At 43.4% G+C, this 18797-nt stretch overlaps 1 protein-coding gene across 1 annotated transcript in view; it reads right to left on the bottom strand.

Annotated features, from left to right (window-relative positions):
- man1a2 (mannosidase, alpha, class 1A, member 2) overlaps window positions 1-18797 on the bottom strand; it is a 95081-nt gene that overhangs the window by 36114 nt on the left and 40170 nt on the right. The window contains exons 5-6 of the mRNA XM_031873998.1: window positions 7616-7734; window positions 65-145 (exon numbers count right to left, since the gene is read on the bottom strand). Coding sequence (XP_031729858.1) covers window positions 65-145; window positions 7616-7734 — 200 coding nt within the window. The remainder of the gene's footprint in view (window positions 1-64; window positions 146-7615; window positions 7735-18797) is intronic.

Here is an 18797-nt window from a genome sequence, read left to right on the forward strand (position 1 = left end):
AAAAGAAGAGGAGAGGATGGATGAGAGGAGGTGAAAAGAAGAGGAGATCGCTTCGAGTACTTACTTCCTGTCCAGAGAGGTAGTAGGCGGCCAGCAGTCCTCCTATGAAACGAATGTTGACCTCAAACACAGACACCTCGGCATTCTGGGAAAACAAGAGAGCAGAGAGAGAAAAACATCAGATAGGAAAACACAAACAAATCATTCATTTATATTTATGTTTGTATTTGGACTTTGTTGGTTTTATGCCATCCTCTGAAGAAGAAAAAGGTTTCTTATGAGCTCCTCTTGTCAGCTCTTGTCCTTCAGTGACTGGTTTGTAAAACTTAAACCTGAATTACAGATAGAGAACACTTATACTCTCTCACTTACACTCAAATGTCAGGTAGTAGCACACCTACAGGCGACAGATTGAGAGCCTTAAACGTTGCCTTCAGAGCTCCTGAGAACTTTAAATGAAGCCACACATTTACTGAAAGTCACTCGTCGTGTGGATGAACACCGCTCTCAAGGTCTCTGCATGTTTCTCACACTAATTAAGCCCACAGTTGTCACCCTGGCCATCATGCTGCAGCCGGGTGTTCACCCCTAATTGTACTGTTTGCAAAGCACAGCTTAATTGGGGCTGAATCTCAGCACAATCTCCTGCTTTCTCCGATTTAATTGAAAGAATAATTGACCTGCTGCTGCTCTGTTTCTAGTGTAGTTTCACAGGAACTTTACCCAGAAACCCCAGCAGCCTCAGGTCAGCATAAACCCCTTTTTAACTAATAAGTGCTTGCTGCGAGCCTACGTCAAGACGTTTAGGTTAAACATCTGGTGATGAAAATAGAAACTTGATTTATTTATCGTTTTATTTTGAAAGGAGTAAAAGGACGTCGTGTTGAACGGAGTGATGAAACGACGGGACGCTCTCGTAAAGCTCGAGGCCAGCTTTTTTTTGGGAAGCTTCCATCTATGCTACTTCCTGTCTGTCAGTCACTCGTTAGCCGTTTACAACAAGAGTTTAGGAGCAGAGGAGCTGTAAAACAGCCTGATTTAAGAACGCGAGGACGGAGAGGAATCACCGAGGATGTGAGGTGAATAAAAGTTTAGATTAAAAAACGAATTGTTTTATAGGACAGCAGTCGTTCCTGTCTCTGATCTTCAGTCATAAGATTACGGCACATTGTACTCTCTCTCCCCTGAGAATCACGTCCACCTTTTCTACTTCCTCTATTAATATCCACCACGCAGAGGTACAAACACAAGTCTGTCAACACAACTTATCAGCCGTTTCTGTCTGTGCGGCTTCCTGTCGATGATTATCACCGTTGTTTATTTCTACCGGCTCGTGTCACGACTGTACAAACCGCCCGCCGTCCGTCACACTATCGGGCTGTCGACTGTGGCTCTGACGCCAGCGTGTTTGAAGTGCACCCATTGTATTAAACGGGCAAAAAAAAAATGCACCGAAAGCGCGTCAAACTGCTTTGACGCCTCAACTTACGACCTCGTTTCCATTCTGGAGCGTCAGAAGAGGAAGCATCAATAAGAAAGATGCTTCTTCTGCATGCACGGTATCCGCTCGTCGAGAGTTAAAAGGAATACAAAGCTATGGATTTTCCCCTTGAGGATGATGAATTATTAAAGAAATGAACTATACATTATTAATATTACGAGTTCTGTCGCTTTCACTGGTGGAAACGACAAAGGTCGCCGGTGGTGGGTCACATCAGCTGATGCGGGACGGTGTCTGGACTCAGCCAAAGATTGTTTGAGGTAAGAAGCTTCACTCTGTAACACTTCTGGACAACGAGAGGGATACGTCTTCCATCCAGCAGATCGTTCACATGATCTAGTTAAACTTACAGCGGTATTAGTCCTTTCTATTACTCATACTATACAGTTTACCGTGCATCAGTCTGTGGTTTGTATCTGCTAGTTCGTAGCTTGACACAAATATTTCACCAGAGCATGAAGAGAAACGTGCTGAAAGTCTTTGAAGAACTAAAAAAACATGTAATCCAGGCGTCACCGGCTGAAATATTAAATTCTGCAATGACTTGTGAAGACGGAGGAACACACACAAGTCACCCTCAAATGTTTTCCCCCTCGGCTGAAAGGCTGAAGGGTAAATGTGAACGGACGGGAGAGAAGGAGGGGGCGTCTAATCATGACAAACATGGCAGCTTTCAGCGCGGCAATGTCATGAAAAACAGACAGCAGAGTGTTACGTTTCTGCCTCTCACGCCTGAAGAGAACACGGTGTCACATGTAATGTTCAACTGCTGATGTTGTCACCAGCAACACAGTCTGTGAATATGGACTTGCTCCTCTGTGATTAAATGAGGTTCATGAAGGTTCATCTTTGACATCCAGCGTTACTTCATCTCTCCATCTCCGCCAAATATGATCCATCTAACCGGGTCAGCTAACCCAGCTCCATCAATATGGTGGCAACGGGCTCGGACCTCACGCCGACGCATCCATCATCTGAGGGCGGGCTGCAGTGTGTGTATGTGTGTGTGTGTGTGTGTGGGCGGGCCCACCAGGACACTGGAAACTCCAACAATGGCTCATTGCTGGGCTCAACCCGGCATGGCAGCTATTTAATCATTCATTAGCGGTGTGGCTGGTGGATGAGGTGCTGGCAGGTGGGGGGCTGAATGGAGAGGCGGCGGAGGAACGAGGTGAAACACACACACACACACACACACACACACAAACTCGATAAAAATGTGCGTTAACACACTTTAACGTTAACCACAGTGTAAATACACTTTAACGTTAACCATCACAGCGTAAATACAATTTACATTATATTATTATTTGCTTACAGTGTTCATTTTGGGTCTTTTCATACATGACAACATGTGGAAAAAGATTATAAAGTTACGCTTATTCTTTCACTTTACTCCCCGTCTGTCCGGCTGGCTTCCTGAGGTTGGTGCATTGAAATGAATGGCGGGTAATGAAAAGTCATTTTACTCTGAATGAAAACCAAACGTGCACAGAGAATAGAAACCTGTGGTTGAAGCCGCCCTCGTCAAGTGGATAGGTTATCCCGTGAGCCAATAAATAGTGCAATTGTCTGTTTCATTACTTTATATTCATGTAGTAAATACACTAAGAGGGGGTAATAAAGAGGGATCACAACTGACATCACAGCTGCACTCACTTTCAGTGTTACATTTAAACAAAGTGGGTTGGATTCAGTAATCTGGGTTAACTGGAGGCTAGTTCACAACATGCCGTTAATGTCGTCTTTTGCAACAAAGACCAAAGTTATTTATGCGCGCTGTAAATAGTCAACGACGTGTGGAAACAGTGGATGTATGAATGGGAACCAGCGACAACATCGACTTGCACGACTACAAGGAAACTCTTTCTGTAACGTTCGTCACGTAGTACGGAAAGAGTGTGGAAAAGTCCAGCGATCTGATCTTTGGAAGTGGTGTGCGGTGAACTTGGCTTTAAAAACAGCTGCGTTTCCTTTTTCCCCATCGGCCTTTTGCTGGAGCGATGCGTTCACAGACGGGAGGACAAATGACAAGAACACTACGATCACAAGAGGGAGGAATCATCCTTGAAAAGGAGGGTGGGACATCGTGAACCTCACAAAAAACCATCCTCACTATAAAAGGTCAATCTGGCTCTGATGGACGCACACATGCACACACACTCTCACTCACACACACACACAGCAGTTAAGGCCAGTGTAAAGTTAGCTCGTGAAGAGTGATTAAACTGGAGTAAGAGTGATGCCTTTAATCTCATGGAGATCCAGGCCATGCCCTTGTTCCCGCTTCACGGCTCTGACTACAGACGCTGGGTGTGGCTGAACTAATCTTTGATTTCTCACGAGGGGGCCGAGCTTAATAACACTTTTGCTGCCAATTACACTGAAAGTATTGCTCCCTATGAGCCGGGAATTAGAAAAAGAAGAAGGCCCGTACTGTGAGTGAGGGAGAGCCAAAGCTGTCTTAGCATGTCATGAACGTGAGAGTAGCAGGAAGCTAACGGCTGGATCCTTCTCCTAATGCATGCAGGTGTAAAGGCGTCACACCAGGCCGCTAATAAGCAGAGCGACGCTCCTCCCTCTAAGGCTCGTTAAGCCTCCTCCTCCCTAATCTCTCCCCTCCTGTGGAACCAAAGGGCTTCTCCTCTTCTCTCTGACTCTTATTACTTCATTCCACCCCCCCCCCATCGTCTCATATCCTTGTCATTGCATTTGTAATGCTCTTAATAATTCTCCACGAGGCACGACTCTCATATTGTTTGTGTTATTACAGCGGCTGCTCCTGCAGGTATTTTGGGAGAAACACGATTTTCACACCAACGTTTCTATTTAATGAATCCTAATGTTGTAATTGTCAGGTGGATGTGTGTATTTTTATCTGGGTTTGATAACATCTCGTCTACTTTCATCATTCCCTTCACACTCGCACTAAAACATTCCTCATTCTTTCATCCCATAATGATCTTTATTCTCTTTTAATTACCCATTTAACAATCCTCCGTCTCACAACTTCAGAGGAACCATATGGAAAACTGATCAGATGGGATTTATAAAACATTACACACGTTTTTAAACTTTGTATGAAGCTCGTTTTAACACCTGATTGAAGAAATTTGCGGAAACAAAACAACCTTTTCTCAGAAAGTTGGAAATGAACACACAATCATAACTGCAGATCTTTTCTGATAATCATCACGTTTGAAAGTTTTCCTCAGTACCAAAAGTAAAAGTGTAAAAGTAATAAATATACCAATTAACACGTCATTTGAACCTATATAGCGTAATTCACAAGTCTTTTCCTTCAGTATCGTCGAGATATTTTCCCATGTGGTGACGTAGAACATCACGATGCGGGACTGTTTATATTGTGGCTCCAGTTCTGTTTCATCTTTGTATAAATCTTCCTACTTTACCTTTTACGAGCTTCTAGCAAAGGTCTTGAGGCCGAGTGTGGTGGAAAGTAGTCAGATGAGGTTGAACAGGACACTTTGGTGCCAAACTATCAGGTGAGTCCTGTGATTTGTTGTCGTTGTAGAGAAACACAGGATATTTTGTACCTGAAATACTTCCACGTACTGTTCCTCGGATGCTTTGGTTTGCTGATTATTTGACCGGCTCTGCTCTGTTTCTTTTGTATTGATTAGCTTTACTTTACTGAGAGGTAACGAACTGTCACCGTTGCCTTTGTAGACTCCCGATGGATGCATAACGTATACGGTGGGTTCTGATACTCTACATCCTGGTCTCTGACTGTGTTAACTATGTTTTTACGTCATGTATCGTATGTATTATGTGTTGTCCGTTATGTGGACTACAGGAAGATCAGCAGCCGCCGAGGAGTCAGCTAGTCCAGTTAATAAACGATAAACAAAGGGTCAAAGGGTCAAGCTGATGTGGATTTGTAGGAGCGCCCTCTGCTGGACAACAAGGGAAACTATTTCAAACTGTCTGAGTAGCCGAACTCATTCTAAGACTCGCATCATAATGCGTGGCTAAGTGTCCTTTAAAAGCCTTTTAATGAAGTAAATAAAGCCAAGAGTTAAATCACCCCTCCATCTCTTTCTCCTCATCATATCCCCAAATTGTCTTTTCCTCCTCTCCCGTTTGCATCCCCCTCCATCTTTCTTCCTCCACCTCTTTCCTGGTCTATCCATTGAAACCTCTTCCTCTGCAGTCTGTGATTAATCTTCTTCTTTCTTTCTTCCTCCATCTCTGATGTCTCCTCCTTCACACTTCTCTCCGTTCTCTACCTTCCATCTCATCCTCCATCCAATCTAAGCCTCTCTCTCTCCCCCCGGTTCTTCATCCCCAATTCCTCCCCCGATCCCTCCCTTTTCTCGCAGCTCGATCACAGTGATCCTGAGGTTAATTAGCCCTCCGAGTGTCAGACCGTTAGATCCTCTCTGCCTACCTTCTAGCTGCCCCGTGATTGCCTCAGTAGGAGTAACAGGCTCAGGAGTCAGACAGAAGAAAAGAGAAGGAGAGAAAACACAGAGGAGGCACGGACAAAATAATGATTCCAGGGGAATGTTTTTAGGGAGACAGATGTGAGAAAAGGGGGAAGGAAAGGAGGGATGGCAGCTTAGGGGAGCAGAGAGGAAAGGGAAGAGGAAACGCAGAGCAAAGGAGAGAGGATGGAGGTGGACAGGTAACGAGGGAAGCATAGTTAGCTGTGAATAAAGGAGAGACATAAAAGCTGAACAAAAGATGATGGAGGGGTGGAAAGAGAGAGAGAGAGAGAGAGAGAGTGAACAGATCGAGGGCAAGAAATACTGATAATTATGGAGGAAAAAAGGATAAAGGATGGACAGAGGGTAAAGAGATAAAGAAGAAGTAATAAGCACCGCAGATGATGGATAGAGGGACAGATAAAAAAATGTGATTGCCAAATGTAATGAAAGAGCGGAGATTGAAGACAATAAAGCGGTCACGTCCAAACACTACAAAGAGGTTATAAAAGAAAACAGAGGGAAGGAGCGACAGTAAAGACAAAAAAAACGACAATAAAACGGTAAGTTAGGATGAAGACGGGGGTCGTAACCACTGTAGAAACATGACAGAAGGGAAAAGAAGTGATGGACAGAAGGAAGGGAAGCTGGTAATAGGAGAGGAGGACAGAAAGAGAGAAATAAATGAGGTCTGATGGACAAGAGAGGAGGTTGTTAACCAAAGAAAAATAGATAGAAACGGACCGACAGGAAGAAGAGGGATGCTGCTTAAAGGTGTAAAAAGACACCGAGGAGGGAATCAAGCTGAGAGATTTAGAAGCGTATACTGGTTTAATGATTGTACTCATTATATCAAATGTAACCCTCTGCATTGTGTTAAACAAGAGGAAGCTTGCCAATGCTGAAAATATGAACACCACGTTTATTGTGCAACCTTACGAAAAATGAAGGTGATTCACTTTGTTTTAGATCCAAACTTATAACAAGAAACACAATGAGGTAATAATGGTGAGCTAGGTTTAGCTAGTGTTTGTGTTTTTGATACGATTTGACTGATCTGGATCAGCTCTTTGATGACAGTGTGGTGTTACGATAACACCGCCCAGGTCAGGAGGTTGAATCCAGCTTGAGCAACAACTGCATACTGTATAATCTGAGGTCTGATGGCATGTTTCTCAAGGAAAACTCATCTACATAAACTCCTCGGGCCCTATCTTAAAGATGGCGCAAAGCAGCGCAAAGCAGCACAAAGCAGTGCAGTGATTGCCAGTTTCAGAGTTGTTATTTTCAATCCAGCGCCCACGTTGTGTAAGGACCAAATGTACCCGTCTGGGTCCATCTGTACGTCACGTTGGCCTTAAAACGATGTGCGGTCAGCCCAACTGTTGGTACGTTGCTATCTGGAGGCAGCAAACATCTATGATTAACTGAGAGACTAAATGCAACCCCTTGTTCTGTCACTGAAAGCTCGGTGCTAATTTATCAGAGGGCAGACTATCAGAGTGATTGGCCAAATGAAGCACTGGCCTATTGACCTCGATGAGGAGTTATGATGAGTTTGTGTTTTTCACAGCAGGTAATCAATCATCTCGAGTGGAGACAAAGCCACTTGAGAGTCTCTGTCCACCAAACTCTTGTGTATAAAAAGGAAGTTTTAGGTACACACCACTCCGAAGTCCAGGTTCTGTTCGATCCACTCCTGGCCGTCCTTGAACTCGTCGTGCAGACCCATGATGTAGAGGGTGTCTAAGGCGTCCACAATGGTCGCCCCTAGCTGGGAGTTACCTGCACAACACACACAGGAAAACAAACAAGGAAATGAGATTAATTTGTTCGCTCACGCTGCACGCCAACTAATCACAAAACACAATGGGCCTAAATTATGAAGGAAAAACTGAGATTTGTTGCATAAAAACGAAAAGAAAAAGAAATTACTCCGAACTTTGCTGCACGTCCATCATGCAAACACTGCAATCTACATATAGAGAGTAAATTGTGCTCAGACAATCACAGAATGAATTAATCGATGAGTCATAACCATAGACTGTGTATAAGAAGGGGACGTAGTCGTCGAGACGTCACTCATTGGTTTATGGACTGCCGTTTGGAAGCCTCGAGTTAAGCGATTTGGCCGTCGCCATCTTGGATTTTTGCAACCAGTGAACAGGAAGTGACCATATCTGGACTGAGGAGTGACGTAGAGACACCGTATACGTCTCTGGTAGAGACCTGTCAATCACTGTAAGCCTCGCCCTAAAGCATACCCTGCTTTATGGTCTGTTTGACTCTAAGAACTTCTATTTATAGAGCAACATTCAAACAAATCAAAGTGCTTTACAAATGATTGACGAGATGAAGACGACGAAGAGACTAATGCACACCCAATTACAAATTAAAGAAATAAAGTATCAAATATATATATATCAAATAAATATCAAATAACAATCATACTATTATCATCTCTATCCGACCAGCATTCCACTGATCTACATCCCGTCTGCAGCTGGAACAATGAGGTCGATGTCTTTGCAACGGAGATAAGAACTCAAGCTAATTAGTGCAGAGATAGAATATATCAAAAGGTGTCATATCAGCATTTACATTCATCCACTTGAGAGTTTGGATATCACGGACGTTAGGAGCTGAAAGCTGTTGAGTTTCTGCTCACGTGTTTAGAACGTAGCTCTGAGTCGACAGCTCAGAGACTTCACCATCGTTGACAAACCGCCCCATAAACACAGCAAATACATCAACGTTATTCTGAGCACCAGAGAAATAAAACATTACTTATTGCCCCTTTAGGTAAGTTACAACTCATGGAGAACTGTTGTATTTCCACTCTTAATCCAGTTTGTATTATCACCAACGCTGAGGTCAGCGACTCTCTGCCTCCAGCTCTGGACTGTAATCTGCTCATAATGTTATGCTTTATAAATCCTCAAGGCTTTGAATGTTTTGTCTTTTATCTCATTCCTTCGGGGATTAAAGCATAATTATTACAAACACATAAGTCAGTCAGTCCTTGTTCTGAAGCCTGGGCAGCTTTTTGTTATCTTTCCTGTGAATATGAAAAAGGTTATTAAATGTGCTGTTCATCATTATTGTCCTTTCTCTGCTTAGTGATGGATAACATCGTGTTTCTGTTTTAAACCAACACTACGCTGGCAGATAATGATATTTCACCACTTACTTATTGTAAATATATAATCTTGAGTTATGATAATGAGATTGATAATTCAAGAGAGATACGCTACATTTTACAACATTATATTTAAACACATCATGATAACTTGATCATTTACATTTTCCTAACACTTTTCGACAGAATGGAGCTTGGACGCATTGTAATGTAACTCAATGCAACCTCCGTTAACGTTTAGCCAAGCAGGACTGTGCTGCCCACTGGATGCTAACAGCTAACGTTAACTAGCTCTCCGCCATTTGTTGCTCACAATGTAGCTTTATCAGCGGGAAAAATAGCAGAACAACAGGTGTGGAGTAGCGCATGTGCAGTAGCGATCTGGTGAACGGCGAATACCACGTGTTTCCGTTGTTCCCGTGTAGCGTAAATGATATGAGAACATATCAGATCGGTGCATTAATATACTCGCCGATACCCGATCAAGCATTTCAGGCTGTATCGGAGGAAGTGGTGGTACTGGTATCAGAACTCTAGACCTCGAAGGGTACCGAAGTATCGGTTCTTGTAACATCCCTAAATGATAATTGTTTGATAATTATTATTTTTGTGTCTTCATTCTACTCTGACAACGAATGAAAATGTGCAACTGCTGAAAATGAAACATTCAATGCACATTTATTCTGCAGACATAAATAGTTTTTAATTAAAAAAACAATTTTATGTCAACATACATTCACTCTGTGCATGAAACGAAACATCTGCATATCTTAAGGAGTTAATCTCCTCATTAATATGTAAAACACTGCAGCAAGGTATTCTGGGATCTACTGCTGCTCCCCGTCTTTGGTTCAGATCGATGCTCGTTCACTCGCAGCTTATTCCGGTGATAAAACTCGGTGTCGCTGCCCTTTAAATTCTTCCCTTGTTTCCTATCAGCTCCGTCCCTTCTTATCTGTGGCTCCATTCAAAAGGAGAGCGCCCGAGCTTCATGCAGGAGCTGCAGCGTTATTATCATCGTAGACAGGAACCTCTGAATCACTCTAAAAATACTCTGCAGGCATCGCTGAGAGCGAGATGCCCTGGCCGCCCGCCCGCCGGATCTCGACAGATTGGCCCGACTGTTGCTGGAGCAGAGCCCCCCCCAATCTCCCTCCCCGTCTGTCGCTTTCATCACCTGCAGGAAAGCCGTCAGCGGTGGCAGCAATGTGACACCAGAGAGGCAGAGATAGAGGCCTGTCAAAGGTCTCCAGTCAGAGAATCAGCCACTGATGTCCAGGCTTTGTGCAGCAGCTCCTGGAAGCACAGAGCTTCCTGTGTGTCCACAACAACGAGACGCCAAAGAGTTGAGTATTAACATATTTAGCCATGTTTTTCCTTCTAAATACAAAGACGTGTAAACAGAAATGTATTTAAAACTCTTATCACGTGTCTAAAATCAGTAAGTGCATTCTCGCCAGAAAAACTGACACTATAAAGAAAAACACTTGAGAAAACATACACACGCAACTGAGATCTGAGACGCACACACGCCTGTAGTTGCTTCAGGTTTAAAAGTTAAGTAACGTCCTCAAAAACCTTAACAAATCTACGGTTCTATTTCCATGGATGTATAAACTCATCCACAGACTCCTGGTTCTTATTTATTTATCACTCTGCAAGTTTAACTTCAAAGCTGAAGAGAATCTTTATTTGCAGTTTACTGGAGTCTCTCTGTGAGAAGTTCATCTCACATCCATGTTTGGATGTGAGCTTGTGATCACACCTTACGGTGTCTCCTCTCCTCTCCCTCCATCTTTTCTACAACCATCTGTTTGTTGTCATTCATCACAGTCCTGCTGCTGTGATTTCTCCATTCAAACCCTGATGCACCAACGCTCCTTTAACTCTTCTGCCTGCTGAATCCTCCCTGACCGTCTCCGGTCCACATCTCTGGTCTTGTATTGTCTCAGCATCCATCTTGTCAACACAATCCCCCCCCCCCCCCCCGCATCCTCTGCAGACCTTTCATGCGACGCCAACTGCATCAACTGAAGCTGAAATTGGCACTCTCTAAAGGTGGGTTTAGGGTTGCCAGGCACTGCTTATCGGAGACAAATTGGCCGGGATGAGGTTTATTTATTTGGAGAATTATCACCACAGCATCATGCATGCACAGACACACACACACACACACGCTCTCTACCTCTCTTCACATACTGAGATTGAATTCACACGTCTTCTCTCTACCTCACCTGAACTCTCTCCGACTTCCTCTCTCCATCTATCACAATCTCTCTCTCTCTCTCCCTCCTTTTAGAAGTTCTCCGGGTCTGACTTCACACGAGGCAGGAAAACGTGATGTTATTAGTCGTCTTGTAAAACTGTCGGCTCTGGGAGAGCGGCGAGATGATGGAGAGCCCAGGTGCGTGTGTGCGTCTAGTCTATCCATGTTGCACAATTTCATTTGTTTTTCGTGTTTGAATGAAATAAGAATGGATGAAAGTGAAGGGCTGTACATGGGGAGGGTTTGGAGTTCATGCATGATGAGTGCTTATTCCTCACCTTTGCTTTAGTGTGCGCGCGTGTGCGTGAGTTTTCTCAGCAGGATCACATCCAGAAGCCCGAAGGTTTTTCGCGACAGAATAACTGAGCTCTGGAGTCGCAGCGTTTCTCTTCTAGCAGCCTCAGATTGTGCTCTGGATGTCCTCCTCCATCCCCATTCAGTCTCTGGTCTTTAGTGCCGAGCTCCTCCTCATTCCCGCTACAAAACCCTCTGCACTTCAACATGTGCTCCTCACAAACTACTTAACTGCAAAGCAGAGAATCTCTGTCTGTCTGTCCGTGGTGTCCAAATTGGTGCAATTTGGAGGCTTCATTAAAACTATTACTTTTTCCGTTTTAAGAAAGCGTTTTAATCGAAAAACGATTTCCATCCAAAGCGCTCAAATAACAGCCTCCCTCCGGCACACGTAGGCAGAATATAAATATATATAAAATGCAGAATTTAAGTGTGCAACAGCTGCAAGCATAGACTCCTCCATCAGGGAAGGAGACGTCACGACTGATGAGAACCAATCAGAGCAGAGGAGAAGTTGGGCGTCTGCGTCATCGTTTTTAAACGTCTCTGTTTTAGGGGTTTGTGTGGACGACAGACGTAAACGTAGCAACGGTTCTGTGTTTTAAAATGAAAACTTAGTGTGAATGTAGCCTAAAGCTGAGCAGACAGTAGAAAAGAGAAAGATTGTCTTTGTAATGTCGAGTTTATTTTAGATAAGTATTGGGGCTGAGCCCTCTTGGCCGTATAGTTTCCATGCTGAATGATCTTCTTATCAAACACAAGCTTTAAGGTGGTGCTTTTAAACAAAACAAATCTGCATGACAAGACAACGAGAGGGAAGTGAGAAAATTAACTTTTTACTCATTTGAACCGACTCATCATATCTGACTTTTTAAGAGGAAACCCTAAAACGTGGTTATCACACAGTGGACATAAACATCAGCTGGTGCAGATCATTGTGAACTATAAAGTCGATGTAGCGCCGACATCGTTACACATAACTTCACTTTTTAAGGCATTTGTAAGAAAATAACATCGGGCTCATTCAGACCGGTGGGCGACTGGCTACCGACGTGAAACATCTGCTGAGTTGAGTTTTCTGCCTCAGAGGGTAACTGGTCAGACTGGGCCTTCATCTCGACATGAGCTCCTCAGACTGAACCTCCGGGCCCCGGGCCAAAGGGGCCTCAGTCACCACTGGTTTTTACTGTAGAGTCGATAAACATATGTGTAATTCGTGGCACAATTCAGAAATAATGTCCCACGGGGGTCAAACTGAAGGGGCGGGACTCTTATGAAGCACCCTGTAAATAAAGCTTCTTATTATAACTCTATACTTAGAGCTGCATTGTGGGTAATGGTCCCAAAATGACTCATCCAATCATTCAGTGGCACTACTCTGTAGACTGCAGCCTTCATCATCCTCTGGTCACATAGACGGCGAACAATAAAACTAAAATAAAACTGAAGCCTGTGGGCAGGAAGGTACAAGGTAATGTTTTTCATAAATCTTCTTCTTTCCTTTGTTCGGAGGGCTTATGCACATTCCTGCTGGACTCAGCAGCAGGCAAATCCTCCTGTTTCCTCCAGTCCAATTTGGCAGCAGCAGCCCTGCTGGAAGTTTAATCTGAGAGGAAAGAAGGGAGCGAGGGAGGGAGCAAGGGAGGGAGCGAGGGCCAAGTGGAGGAGTTCTGAAGGAAGTTTTGACATCTTGTTGGAACCACAGTTTGATATATAAATCCCAAACACAACTATCAGTACATATGTTTAATATACAAGTATTTTTCTGGACTACTACTACAGACGGGTAGCACCTTTTGTTGTGTGTGTGTGTGTTTAGAGGGTGTGTCTGTGCGTGTGTGTCTGTATGTGTGTGTGGCTGTGCGTGTTTGGCTGTGAGTGTGAGTGTGTGAGTGTGTGTGTGTGTGTAGCGCTGTCCTGGGTGCTGAAACGCAGCATCTATAGACCGACAGTCTCAACAGAGTCAGGTCTTTTCATTCTACATGTTGACGAATAGACTACAGTGTATTTATATATTCATCCGTTTACACGTCTACATATGAGCACATTTATCTTTTATGGGCTATCGCTGCGTTGAGGCAATTATTGCACATTTTATGGCCGTTTTCATTTCAATAAAAAGAGAAATCCTAGAAGTCAGATTTCTGTCATTAAACAGTTGAAAGAAAGTCAGACAGCTTGTGTTTTCGTTCGCCCAGGTGGCTTATGGGAAAAAACACAACATAAAATTCACGGGGAGAAAAATGTATATATTTATTTTTAACTCAGCTTTGAGAGAAACAGATCTGTTTCTCTCCCCCTCCCATTTTTCATGGGACCTGTACATTATATTTTTTATACTCCTTTAGTCATTTAACAGTATTACACAGCGCTGAGTAATAATACGTATGCTCCCTTCTAATTTATATTTAATAACATTTTTGGGTCTTCATCTGAGTTTTGCAACCAACTCAAAGAGTAAACGTTACTAGGCTGGCTAGATACAGAAGATACAATCCGTACCACATCTCGCTTCCTCTATCCTTGGTCCCTTGATTTGGATGAAATCACTTCCTCTATCCTAATACTTCATTACTGCCTCCGTCATGAAGACATCCGAGTCTCCACCTCAGCTTTAAATAGAAGGACAAACAGCTCGATGTGTGGTCCTCTCAAGCGCGTCACTGTTTTCTGTTTAGAAGCATGTCGCTCTGTCTCTCAGACGAGGGAAATCATTGCATTCATGAAGCAGAAATTAACCAGCCAAACCATTGGTGTGTGGAAAAAGTACATTTGTACAATTAGAGAGTTTACATCAAGGGGTGACGGGGGAGTTGTGACGATAAGCTCGTGAATGTGAAGGAGGAAGTGTTCCTGGGTTAGGGTTAAAGGGATAGTTGTGATGTTTTGAGGTGGAGAACCAGTACAAAGTAATGTTCTGCTGTGGACGTATTTTAGACTCCTAAGTGAACGCTATAATTAGAGTATTTTCACCTCTTTATCTCGCTGTCAGACAGACCTTTGTGACGGTTATCTATGTTCTCTTCACACCCACCAGACTCCTTTGATAAAAACAGTGATTCTACCTCTCAGAACACAGGAGTCGTCGGTGCACCGCTGCCATGATCGGTTTGTTTGTTGTGTGTCTTTGGTGTTTTAAATGAGTTAGTTCGGATTCACCAAAGTCACACAACGACAGACCGATGGAGGCAGCGGTAGACCAGCAGCTCCTGTGTTCTGAGAGGTAAAATCACTGTTTTTATCAATGGAGTCTGGTGGTGGAAGGAGCTCTCTGATGGCTAAATATAGTGTTCACTTAAACCATGTATAGATTGTTTTTAGATTGCTCCCTTTAAGCTCCATCAAGCCAACATTATTAGGTTATTGGAAAAGCTAGATAGATCAAATGGAAGATTTTGGTACTACTTCAAATGAACTAGTAGTAAAACAAACTACCGGAGCAGATACAAATACAATCCGTCAACCTGCTAACGATTCATGGCATTCAAATAAAGAAAAACTTCTACGTCAGGTGACGAAGCCACCGTAGAACTGGTCAATGACTATAGAGACAAATGTAAACAGTACGACTGTGTTGAATGACTTCCTTTCTCAACTTGTCCCAACTCCCATTAGTGTAAAAATAAGTTACGAGCTTCAGTCCTTACTGGAATCAAAGGGCATAAAAAAACAAAACCGTGTACATTAATGGAGCTCTAAAGTGCTTTGGATAAAAACATCCAGCCGACAGCATGCGGTGTTCATCAAGTTTAAGATAATCACTGAAGAAGTGCTCTAGGATTTCTGTCTAAGGCTTATTTAATATCTCGCCCTGCGATCAATCCACCAGGCAGCTCGCACAGTCAGCACTTTTATACCTGAGCTTGAGACAATTGGCACATCTCGGCTTTTAAGAATTTGACTCCACTGCTGGTTCGCAAATAAGCAGATCAACACGTCGTGTTCCTCGCTGCCACGTAATAATATAAAGTGAGAGAACGGCATTGAGTGAGAGTCTATCCCGTCCAAATCACTCAGCCTTTGGTGTCGTGCTTATTAACGCTCCTTCAGAATAGTGTCTGAATGCTTCAACTGCCGCTTTGCAGAGCTTCCATAGCAGGTATATAAGAAGTGGACGTAGTCATCGTGACGTCTCTCGGTTTGTGGACTGATGTTTTGAAGCCTTGAGTTCGGTGTTTGGCCGTCGCCACACCCTACACAACCGTTTACTCCAGGATGCAATGCTCCGTTTCGCCCAGGGAGCCATTCATGTGAAGACGTGACCTAGTTAAGCTACATGGCTGTGAGCGAGAGCAGACTTCACGGTTGTCACGGGATCCACGTGCACCCTGCAGAGATATCGCAATAGGAACGAATATCCGGTCGCTCTGCAGAAGATTACACTCCTCAGTGTCCATTGATTAGAAAAGCTGGGAGATTAAAGCACTACTTGATCCAGTATTGTGGTTTTATGGGATTCTGGATGAGGCATTAAACAGAATCTATATCACCAGAGCATCATGTAGATGAGCAGACGGAGGTCAGTTACTTTCCAAAAAACACATGAAGACAGTATTTCTGCTCTGATCCAACATGGTGACTTTTAAGAAGTAAACAGAGAGGACATTTAAATCACATGGTAGCATTTCTGACTAGTTTAAAAAGCAGTGACACTGTTTTCATCTTTAACCATAATATTTTTTCATTATTCCCTCTTTAAATATCTATTTTATATTGGTATGAAAATAATTATTTATTCAAGTTAATCTCCAAAAACTACATTTTACAAAATTACATTTGTTATAAAGTTCAAATTTACTTTCCCAATACTCATTTTTACTGATTTGAGCATGAACGCATCATAATGTAACTCAATGCAACCTCCGTTAGCAGTTATCTCCATTATTTAGCCTGCAGGACTGCTGTCCCGTGGCTGCTAACAGCTAACTGCTAACAGCTAACGTTAACTAGCTCTGCTCCTGCAGATTTCACCACAGATTTGTTGTTCACAAAGTCGCATTATCAGGGAAACAATAGGATGCACAACAATGTTTAACCTCAGGGGAGGAGCACTAGTTTGCACATGCTCAGTGACGATCAGGCAGGATGTACGCATCAGGTAGTGCGTGACACGTGTTGTTGTTCCTGTGTAGCGTAAATGAGCTGATAAATGATATGATAACGTGATATCGGACTCACGTACTCGCCGATACAAGATCCAGCATATTAGACTGTATCTGAGCCATATCTATGGAAACGAGTCTTCTTATAATGGACAAAGCAGGTACCAGTGCTGCAGTACTGGGCCGACGGAGGGTCCAGGTGTCCAAACCTCAGCCCAGTTTTGCATCATCCAGCCTCTAGCAACTCGACGCCTGAGGCAGTCTGTGATTATCATTTACTGTGAGCATGTCATCAGCCATGTGGCTGAGACGTGAGAGGTTCTCCAGACGGAAATCATCAGACAACAAGCTTTAGGGGAAACCAGTAAAGCAGTAAAGTGTGCCGGGCAGGCCGGTGGATTCACTCGTGTGCAGATTAAATTCACTAAAAGAGCTCCAATAAAGTCACCAACAGCCAAATGAAGTCTATAGAAGCCACTTTGGAGAATGACAACACTTCCGATCCTCTATTGTTGGCTGGAACCTGAAGTCATCCTCCACCCACTGAATAGTAATTAGCTACTTTACCTACTCCTCAGCAAGCTCCTCTCTCTTATTTTGTTATAACTAGACATTTTTGATACAGAAAAAATATGTAATAAAAACATTGACTTTGAGGCGAGGGAACTGGAAACATGCCGACTGGTTTCTTAGTTTTAGGACTCATCCCTCCATTGAGGTCCACTCTTTGATCGGTAAACATCGCCCAAAGATGGGAAATTAAAAAGCGCATTTCAAGTAATATTCTGTGAAAAAACCCTTAAAAGTATAAATCTGTTTTTGTGTTATCAACATGACCAGAGACAGAACTTGGTTGAGTAGCGTGACTATTGGTAAAGTAGAGGTGCATGTGACTGAGTTAAAGGCAGCTCGCTGTGTCGGATGCAGCTTGAACCGAGCTTTACTCGAGCGTGAACTGCATTTCCTTAACAAGGTTGTGTTTTATCCTCGCTTGAACCGCTTACCCTCCAGACAAAGGCTGTGTTTGTTGTATCTGTACTCAAGATCAGCTCCACTCATTATTTCATTCACAGAAGGAAGAAGAAGAAAAAAACAAGAGGAAACCGAGCCAGGCAGTGAACTGAAGGTTATGTGAGCCTGGTGCCACAATAAGAGCCTGAGTCCTGTTACCACCGTGGTCACTTCTCTCGGCACAAAAATAAAACACTTCTTTTACCTCTGTGTCTTTAATAACCTTACGGAAGGAATGTTTAATAATAGTGAATGTACACAAACTGCTGTATATATACTGTATGTACAGCTCGGCCCAGAATTATGACGTCAATGCCAAAGGAAAGTCCACTAAGAGCCTGATTGGTGGTGGACACACAAATTAAATGCAACCATGCCTAAACCCAACTGTTGGTGGTTTTGTTGCCTCAACCCAACTGTTGGTGGTTTTGTTGCCTAAACTTAACTGTTGGTGGTTTTGTTGCCTAAACCTAACTGTACCAGCTGAAGGACGTCTTTCCTCATGTTACTTCGGTCCCTGAGGTTAGGTTTGAAACGCAAGTTAAAATGTGTATAATGTCTTGGATTGACATTACCGTTAACGTATATTGCAGTAAGGTTTCACGTTAAATGACAAAACGTCAAAGTGATTTAAAGCCACATTTCACAGTCAATCAGGAATCCCCGTTTCCATCCAATCACTCAGCCTTTGAGCATGTGTGTGTCCCTTCGGTACGAGATGTCAATGCTCCCAATAGTTACAGCAACTAGAGTCTGCAGCGTCTCCAATACACTGCTTTCTCGTTTCTGTGCTGCTCCATCTTCCAAGACACACACACACAATCAATACAGCCGAGTTCTGTAGGAGGACAAGATACGCATCATCAATAATGGAAGTGTGTTATGTGAGGAGTGTGAGGCTCGACTCTCTGCCTCGTGTGTTACTGGCCACCCTGTGACTAATAACCTGCAGATACCCAGCCTCGACCGTTACAAGGAGGCAGGAGAAAACACACACACACACACACACACACACACACACACACACACACACACA

The sequence above is a fragment of the Anarrhichthys ocellatus genome, unplaced genomic scaffold, assembly GCF_004355925.1.
Source record: "Anarrhichthys ocellatus isolate YVR2014 unplaced genomic scaffold, GSC_Weel_1.0 scaffold77, whole genome shotgun sequence".
NCBI lineage: Eukaryota > Metazoa > Chordata > Actinopteri > Perciformes > Anarhichadidae > Anarrhichthys > Anarrhichthys ocellatus.